The sequence below is a fragment of the Ahaetulla prasina genome, chromosome 5 (genome assembly GCF_028640845.1).
Source record: "Ahaetulla prasina isolate Xishuangbanna chromosome 5, ASM2864084v1, whole genome shotgun sequence".
Lineage (NCBI taxonomy): Eukaryota > Metazoa > Chordata > Lepidosauria > Squamata > Colubridae > Ahaetulla > Ahaetulla prasina.
Genome location: NC_080543.1, coordinates 41,797,774 through 41,807,530, shown reverse-complemented (window position 1 = coordinate 41,807,530; position 9,757 = coordinate 41,797,774). Strand labels below are relative to the sequence as shown.

Here is a 9,757-nt window from a genome sequence, read left to right as displayed (position 1 = left end):
CTTTAACTCTCGCGATGTCTCCAGTGAGCCGTTCCCTGTCTGTGGGCGGGGAGGTGGGAGGAGCTACTGTTGCTGTGGCAGCTCTCCGAAGAGGCGATGGTGGGGAGGTGGGGGGAGTTGAATGGCAGCGGCGGCGGCAGAGGTTACGCGCGCGCCAGGCGCGCGCACGGTCTCCATGGTGAAGCGGGGGAGGGGTGGCCCTCAGTAAGTGGCAGCGACTGATGTCGCTGGCGCCCGCGGTGGCAGATCCGATCCGCCTGGCCGAGCACGCGGGGCCATGTCCCGGGGGTGCTGCACCCACCTCCTGTGGGATGTGAAGAAACGGAGTTTGGGCCTGGAGGACCCGGGCCTGCTGCGGAGACGGTATCTAGGTGAGGGAAGAGCGGGGGCAGGAGGGCGGGGTCGGGGGCGCCGGGACGCGGCGGCCCTGTGTCGATTTCCCCCGCGCGCCGAAGCTTCTTCGGCTTCGAGCCTTTTGACGGCCAGCCGTCGGGACCGTCGTAGTGGAGCGCCTTTTCTGACCGTCAGCCCTTCTTCCTTAGAGCGGCGCCGTGTAGGGTTGGAATGCCGAAGCGGGGAGCAGGCGGTCGGACGCCCAGGGTGGTCGGTAAAAACGGGTAGAAAACCTCGACCGATCTAGCTCGCCCGCGCCCTCCGTGCCCCCTTGCCCTTAGCCAGTCTTGGGAAAGAAAACGATCTCTTCCCGACACCAGACGTCGAACTTGCGGTTTTTCTCTGCTTGCCTTTGAATATCCCATTCTTCGGCACATGTTGCACTTGGCCGTGGAGCAAGTCTAAATTAATTGAACGGAGTTCAGTTTCATCAAGTAGCAACTGGACTGTGGGGGTCTGCTCGTCTTTCCCGTCCGCTGCCGTCCCTAGTCGCTCTGTTCAAGATATACTGAAGGCACCGAAGAAATCAGGACGGGGCTTAGTGTCTTTTGCTGCCTTCTATTAGCATGAGCTAAAGAAGCTCAGGGTGCAACATATAAGCTTTGGAAACATTTAACTCAAACGGGAGGAGGCTTTCGTGGACTTTGGGATCCGCCTCCCCCAAAGATGTAGTACGAATCGTTCCAGAATAATCAGTCATAAAAATACAATAGCAACCTCATTTCTATGCAGAATGGATGCATTTTTATTTTTATTTTTATTTTACCAAAGTTGAGCTAATTGGGCCTTAAATGTGTTGGGCAGTGAAATAAAATCAAATTATTATCTTTTAGTGTTTATTAATACAGAAAATCAATGTAGCACGAAATTTTCACTGTGTTCTATGTATGGTTATGGACTTTCTAAAACTTTGTAAGAAAAACATTAACATCTGGGTGGTAGCCATAGTAATTTTCCCCCCAACTAATAACTTTATTTTTAAAACTGCCCCATTACAAATGATTCCTGTGTGGTTTTGCGGTAGATATATTAAAGTTTAGTATTTTAGATATTAGAATATAATTTATTAAAAGGCTGATATTTGATAGGAAAAATGTGATAGCAGAGTTGCACTTGTGATTTGCCTGTTTACATCCAGATATATATTTGATTGCTCCCAAATTTGTTTTAGTATATATTACTCTAATAAAAATGAATATCCTCTTCCAAAAAACAAGGAGTGTGGGAACAATTTTTCTGAGTGCTACATTTTATTAAAATGGTAAAAGTTTTAAGAGCTGCAGAAAAGATGCTGCCAGACTTATTTTCATTACCATAAGCTGTTCTCCCAATACTCACTTCCAAAAGTATTAATCACATCTGTCAAAGTTGGTTTAGAAATCTGTTAGAGCAAATTGTGGCTTTTTCTCCTGGAAGTTGATTTTTTTAAAAAAAATATATATAACCAGATAATGATTGCTTTTCTTCCATGTGAATTAGATCACTTAATATTATGCAGAATTACAAGCTCATTGCCATCAGTCCATGGTTAGATTATGTATATAATTATGTTATGTTTATAATAGGATTTAATTATGGCACATTAATATCAATATAAATGCAGTTTGATAAGTTTCCTCACGTTCATTTCAAGAGTAGTCTTCCAGTTGCATCCCAATTACAGGGAGTAATATGGTGATATTTTGGAGGATCTTGGCATTCTTATTGTTTGAATGTTTTATCTGAATTTGGTGTAAGTTTAAGATGGGAACAATTATAAATTTTAGATGTGTTGGGCATAAAATCTCCATTTAACTATAGCCAGCTATTTTCTCTTTCTTATTGCTTATGTTTGCTTAGTATAGTTGCTATTTCTTACCCCTTTTCTGCACTTTGTAAAATGGTGCTTACCTCGAAAGAAATTGAGTAGTGTCTTTTATGTATATAATTTAATAAAGTACTAGGCCACTGACTGCCCATCATCCATTTCTGTTTGATTCAGATGAATAGTTCAGTCAATGCAGTATCTAAGACTGGGCAATGGTTTTTCAACTTTTGGAATTCTTCCCTCATTGTTACGAAGAGATAACATGTTGGATTGACTTGTTTACATTCAGAATGAATTTGCTTTTCTCCTAAAGACTTTTAAATTCTAGAGATACTGATACACTGTATTAGCTAGTTTCAAAGTTGTAGTTGTAGCTTTCAGTTAAAATACCGAGACCCTATAACTACTCAGAGTTGTTCAGAACCATTCAGATTCAGGCAGCATATAAATGTTAATAATGATACTAAAATGAATATGATTGGAACAAGTTTGTTGCTATTTGTTGCTGCTTAATATTTTAGCTATTTTACATTTGTTTTTTCTGTTGTATGAATGACCTTGATATTATTTCTATGAACTTCTGACATAACATTAAGTGGATAAAAGGAGTTTCAGTAAACAGGTATGACCAAAAATAGATTGAAAAGGTATCAAGAAAACAAATTGTAAACATGCTAACAGCATAAGGATTATATTTATTTTTGTCAGGACTGCTGCATCCACTCAAACAAAAAAATATTGATTTGAATTATTATTTTGATTTATATGCCACATTTCTGATCATAAAACTATTTAAAGTTGTTCATAGTAAGAACAACATACACAGATGCAAACAATATGATGTCAAATATAAAAATACAGTAAAATATAAAAAGTGGCATTTTCTTCATACTGCCACATATGAAACACCTGTTCAGTGTCTAAAGCATGTAACATTTGTACATGCTCTCAAACATCAGATAAAAAAAACTAATATTAGAATACACTCTCATAGGAAAGCAAAGAACATTTTCTTTGTATTGCAATAATTTTTGATAAGCAGTTAAACATTTTAGTTTATTTATAACTAATAGATGAAGATGCATCACGTTTCTTGAGATAAAACAGGATATAAATAGGATACTTTTATATTGTTTATTGTGTTGGTAAAATTTGCAAGTTTTTAACTGACTTAAAGCTGAAATGATTGAGGCATAAATTTTCAGAATGTTAAGGAACAAGGAAAGTATTAAATATAATCGATGTTTCTCTTAAAATGTAAACACTTACAGTTCAGTAGTGGTATATAAAAAATTAAAAAGAAACAGATATCAAAGCAAATTAAACAATGGATATAAAATTATTCCAGTTAATATATATCTTAATCTTTGTTAAACAAGATAGGTACCAACTATTTCAAAGGTATACTCTTCCTCCCTCCATCTATCTATCCATCCAACTATCATCTATCTGTCTGTCTGTCTGTCTGTCTGTTGTCTATCTATCTATCTAGACTGATATGTAGCACATTTTAATGTACTCGAGTAACCAGATACAATAGATTATATGAACCCATCTACATTGATGTAGAGTAGACTATTTTTTTTAATTCAGTCAGTGATTCTGGATCACCATGAATGAACTAATTTAAGAGAATATGTAAATATGATGTTGCTGGGGAAGTGATTTTATAAAAACATACAGAACTATTTAAAATAATCAAAGCCTACCAACCATTATAGTCAGAATATTACTTTCATGGCAGTATTTCAGTATTTGATTCAGGTTTATAGTCACAGAATTCCTTTATAATGTTACAGCATTAGTTTGAAAGTTGCTCTCCAATGCAGCTTGAAACCGTTTATAGGTCTTCTGAGAGGTCTTTGCTGAACATTGCATTTCTTACTGGATGACACAACTATTTGTTCAGCACACTTGGGATTTGACTAGATTCTAATACAGTTTTGCTTTCTCACATCTGCAACCACTTCATATGCAGTTAATAGACAACAAAATATATTGGAATATTATTTAGGGTTTCAGTAATTGTTTTCCTTTAATACAAATGACTAAATTATTTATCATTCAGAATAAGTCTCTGGCACTGATATATAAACACTTTATCCGATAATAGTCATTTGAAGGTAATACCATGCCAAATTCTTCAGATTCTTTTAAATCTGTTTTTCTCTGTTGCAGACTGGAAAACAGAACAGGCAGGGAATACCATGAGCCAGTGTTCTCCTTCATCTGCCTAAGAGGAAAGAGTTCAAAACATAATTCAACAACAATTTGTAGCTATTTAGGGCCTTGTGAAAGAAGTGGGAAACACATCTTTTTACATGTTTCCTTGGCAAAATACTCTTGGGAAGGTATAACAGATTGGATAGAGTTTGCGTATTGGTATAGCTTTTAGTTATAACCTCTAAGATCAGTTATCCATTGACTGACTGAACTTTAAATGCGAATCCAAATTTTATGATCAGAAATAAAATATATTTAAAGTATTGGGAATATCTCCAGGAATTATGCCTTTTCATAGAAGTACATGATACACTTTGCCTCTGTTTTTCTGCACATTGGGACAGTTGTAAGGATCTGAAGAAAGTCAAAACAGCCCAGTTCCATTTTAAAGTATCAAACACAGATTGCATTTTTTCAGGTTATGTACAGAGCAATCAAACGTTTGAGCAGTTACTTTGACGATGAACTCCAGAATAGCAGAATTGATTTTCGAATTGTGCAAAGGTTGTGTATGAAATGGTTTTGAGTTTGTGGGTGGTAATCATTGAATGGCTGTCTAATTTTAACTATGTATACAATCAGGAACAATTTGAAAAGGGTAGAAAGGTGAAATAAAGTTCTATTTTGAGAAAGAGATATTCTGATTGATGACTGTGCATGTCAAGAAAATTATTCAGGCTGTTTCTCACTCTTAGTAAACTCCTGAATGGCTGTACCATTATCAGATCCTATAACTGAATGCTAGAGAAGATAAACATATACAAATCCTCCTCCCACTTACACAAAAGGCTTTATCTTTGACTTTAATTTTCTATATAGAAGGAATACACACACACACACGCACGCACGCACGCACGCACGCAAAAGAAATTCAACCAAGTGAGTGTTGTATTGTAAGAATCACACTTTATGAGGACTAAACCTTTGGGCTTATAATTTGCTTCCTATAAAAATAATCTCTTGAGTTTATGCAGTTGTTTTGTAAATAATATGAAACATGGGAAATAAGTATATTTTTAAAAAAAATAAAAGTTATGTAAGAACTCTGCATTACTGTTATAGTGGAAATAACATTATTTACTTGCAAGTTAACATTTTAAATCTAGTCTATTGCCCTAACACTGTTTACTTCAGTTGAACATTCAAGTATGTGTAACATTATCATTGACTAAGCAGGAAGGGTTATATTTAGCTATGTACTCATTTGGCTGTGTCGTATGTTTAAATGTCTAATAAAGATTGCAATATTGCTATAGACAAAATTGCTTTTCCTTACATAATAACAGCAAAATGCATCTCAACAATTAAAATTAAAATAGACTGTAAGAATTACTTTAAAATTGATTAATTAAGCTTTTAAAAATAGTGATATAATAGTTGAAGTTTAATAATTTTGTCAATCAAGGAACCAAGGTCAGAATTGTCAGTTGCCAATATAGCTTCCTCTTAAAATATGAATTTTCTGGGGAGTATTTTAGCTGAGCACATCTGCTTTTTAATGAACAAAACAATATATAATGATTCCTTATATTGAAGAAATTAAGAAATACAGCAACTGGAATCACATTATTTTGTGGGATATACTGAATTTACAAATGCCCACAAATTGTGATGTACTTTGATTTGAAACTTCTTGCTTTAGCTCCAGAATTATTCTTCAATAAAACAAAATGAGGTATGGAATCAATTGCAAAGGGCAAATAAGTTATTCAATTATAACAATTGTAGAAGACAAATATACATAGTTTAGAATTAATATTTTTAAAACAGTGATGTTTGCAAGAAATATTGAAAAAGTGATGTGGATTGTTAAGTCCAGCAGTAATAATAGTATTTTTAAGCACCAATAGTTAGATGCAGTCTAAGAAGAGCACAACAAAACATAAAGCCTCTATAGCTGAACAGCCCATAACATTTATAACTATGGTTAGAACCAGTATCTAAATAACCACAGATATCCATATAAAGAATTAATACTTAAATCAGCTTTACTGGTAAGAATAATAATGAAATATAAACTATATTTGTAATTCACTGTTGTATGTGAATACAACATGTTAGATGGATGCCCATATAAATATGATAAATAAATAAATAAAAATATTTTCTGGAGGTAGGAAAAGAAGGGAGTAATTTTCGATAGATAAAATAATATTTACATAGTGATGTGTAAACAATGAAAGAGAGAATTTTAGATTTTAATAATTACGCCTATTCTGATCTAATGTAAGAATTATATGTTGATATAACAAGGAATCTTGAAAATTCTCACATGATATATTTTTAAAAATAAATTGATACAGTTTATACTGGAACATAGATATGTTTTCCATTCTACATTCCTGGATTTTCCAGTATATTACATACAATTATAAAAATTATGTAGAAACATAGACGGTTTTATACTAACTATAACCGAAACATTTCAGTTATGAACTGATTTGTACTAGTTACCTTATCTTCCAAGTCTGTTCAAGCACTTATAGGCTAGTTTCATGTTATCCCAACTAAATGGCAGGTAGATTTCTTTATGTATGTATTAAATCTCTAGAGTTCAAAAATTAAAAGTTTTCCCTTGGCAGATCAAAATGCACTGGATCAGCCCTAGCAATGATCACAACAATGTGCCCAAAGTAGAATGTGACATTTGACTTACATTTGTGGTAGTGAAGGTAAGCTAGATACAGTATTGGCAATTCCTCTATTTACAATCTTTATATCTATATATCCTTTATAAATAGAAACTAAAAAGAATACTGCCCTAATCCATAATTAATTTGTATACATTTATGGAAGAAAACTTCAAAAATCTGATACTAAAATAAGAATTGATTCATCCATTAAATAAATATATAGACCTGTAGTCATATCATTTCTTTAGCTGATCTCTTGCCTAAGTTTGCCTACATTCATTATGAATATATACCTATTACTGGATTGGAAAACAATGTGTTCTTTATTTTTTCTTTATTTTTCTTATTTATATTTTTCTTTATTATTATTTTTTTTCTTTATTTTTCCATTAGTATTATGTTTAAAAAAAAATTCCATACTAGGTATTTGATTATCACTGCAATTCATGTTACCCTTAAAACAGCAGCAATTCATTCTCCAAGAAGTGTTCATTTTTGCCGTCACAGATGAAACAAGGGAATAGGGATGTATTACTCATCAAGGAAAAGTCATCATAGTAAACTTTCATATGCTGAGGGCAAGTGGGGAAATTTACTCAAATTGGGGGACAGTTGAGTTTTCCCTTTGACATATTGAATATGTAATGGTAGAGTATATATTTCTGACTAAATGCTTGTTGAATAACTCTTTGTGTGCTTGGCTGATTGGGCTGAATAAATGCTTATCTATTGTCCAGGAAATCAAATTCCCAGTCTCTAAATATTGTTGTTTAATAATTTTGGGTCTACATACAATACAATACCTGCCACAGAAAACTGAGAGTCAGGGAGTTTTACATTGGGTTTTTGTAAATATTAAGATATGTCAGTTAATCTTCCGGTATTTTTTTCCCTAGGGAGAAGAGAATTTATCCAAAGATTAAAACTTGAAGCAACATTGAATGTGCATGATGGCTGTGTAAGTGATTTCTTGTTCCTTTTAAATTTTTAAACACTTTTAAAATTCTCATTTTAAATTGGAACTAATTATACGCTTGCAACTTCCCTCCAGATAAGAATATGAGGGAAAGATTTGTAGAGTAGGCAGGGATCTCCAGAGTAGAGTATTCTGTTATTTAAAAGTGTCTGTTGCATAAATGGACAAGCACAGTAGCATGCAACCTTAGTTAATTTAATAAGATAGTTGCAAACAATTTCATATAGCGAAGAAAGGCTTCATTTGGAAACGAACATTTGATTTTCTTTCCCATATCTGCCCTTTTGGCCTCCTAGCACTATATTGCTTCTGTTCCCCTTGTCACCCTACACTTTGCTCATCCTGCTGGCCCTATCCGCCTACGTTCCTTTTGGTCTGTTGCCTTGCACTTGTTGCCCCTACTGCCTTGTGCTCATTGACTCTGCCATCCTGAACTCTTCCCTGCTGGTCTGCCATTTTTGCCACCTGTAGTCCACTCACCCTGTTGGCCTTGATGTTCTGTGCCCATTGGCCCTGGTGATCTGCATTGCAAGATCGGCATATGCTATTTGGAGAACATACAAGCAGGTTTGGAAAGACCTAGTGCAGACAGCTGCGACCTTACACATGACTTGCCAGCAGTGGGAGGAAGATGGTGAAAGTTGGCTGGGCATGGCAGGGTCTGCGAAGTAAAGGCTGGCAGAGATGACTCTGGCTTTGCACTTGATACTGGTGTGGCTGACTGCAGTGCAAGGCGTGAGACAACATTCTACAGTGGTGGCAGCAATAGCACTAGGACTAAGTAGAGACTTGAGACAATGATAACTGGTTGAGGCTGCTGAAGGCTTTGGGCCTCTACTTCAGCCCCTGTTGAGAAATGGCACTGTGGAGGGCAGCCAAAAGGGCACAAATGGGCAGTGAGATAAGCGAGTGTGAGCAGTTGAAGCGCCCCTATGGTCACATGCATAGGTAACCTGTAAGATATTAGCAGTTGTTTATACTGACTTAAACAATATTGCTTATTTTACATATTAAGTATTAAGTCAATATAGGTAGTCCTTGACATTCATTTACCAATTGTTTAAACTTACAACTGCACTGATTAAATTCAGCTGCTTGGCAACTGGCATGCACCTGCGGCACTTGCAGTGTCCTAGGATCATGTGGCCACCATTTGCAAACTTCACAAGCTGCTTCAAACAAAATCAATGGAGAAAGCTGGATTTGCTTAATGGCTGCAGTGACTTAACAACAATGGCAAAAAAAGTTGTAAAATCAAGTACCACTGATAACTTAATTGTTATCACCTTGCTTAGAAGCAGAAATTCTAGTCTCAATCATAAGTCAAGAACTACCTGTATTGACTTAAACAATATAGACCAGGTCCCAAAGGTGCTTTTTCAAGAGGCAACTAGACTTTCTGGTCTTTCTTTGAAGATGTTTCACTTCTCATCCAAGAAGCTTCTTCAGAGCTGAAGAAGCTTCTTGAATGAGAAGCGAAATGTCCTCAATGAAAAACCAGAAAGTCCAGTTGCCTCTTGAAAAAAAATTGGGACAATCATGAGCTGGATGTCTGAGAATCTCCCCATAGTCAATATAAACCAGGCTAAATCTAAAACACTAAGGAGTTCCTGAAAACTTTGCATTCAGACAAATCAGCCATCAGACACATAGGGATAAACCACACTTACAAACCATCCAAAAGAGACAGGAAAAAGCTAAGAAGAAAAGAAAAAGATCAGAACA

General features: G+C 35.7%; 1 protein-coding gene across 1 annotated transcript in view; it reads left to right on the top strand.

Moving 5' to 3' along the window:
* Window positions 1–100: 100 nt before the first annotated feature.
* Window positions 101–9,757, top strand: part of DCAF6 (DDB1 and CUL4 associated factor 6) — a 71,727-nt gene continuing 62,070 nt past the window's right edge. Inside the window, exons 1-2 of the mRNA XM_058185516.1 lie at window positions 101–371; window positions 7,953–8,014. Of these exons, the coding sequence (XP_058041499.1) occupies window positions 278–371; window positions 7,953–8,014 (156 nt within the window). The 5' untranslated portion in view covers window positions 101–277. The remainder of the gene's footprint in view (window positions 372–7,952; window positions 8,015–9,757) is intronic.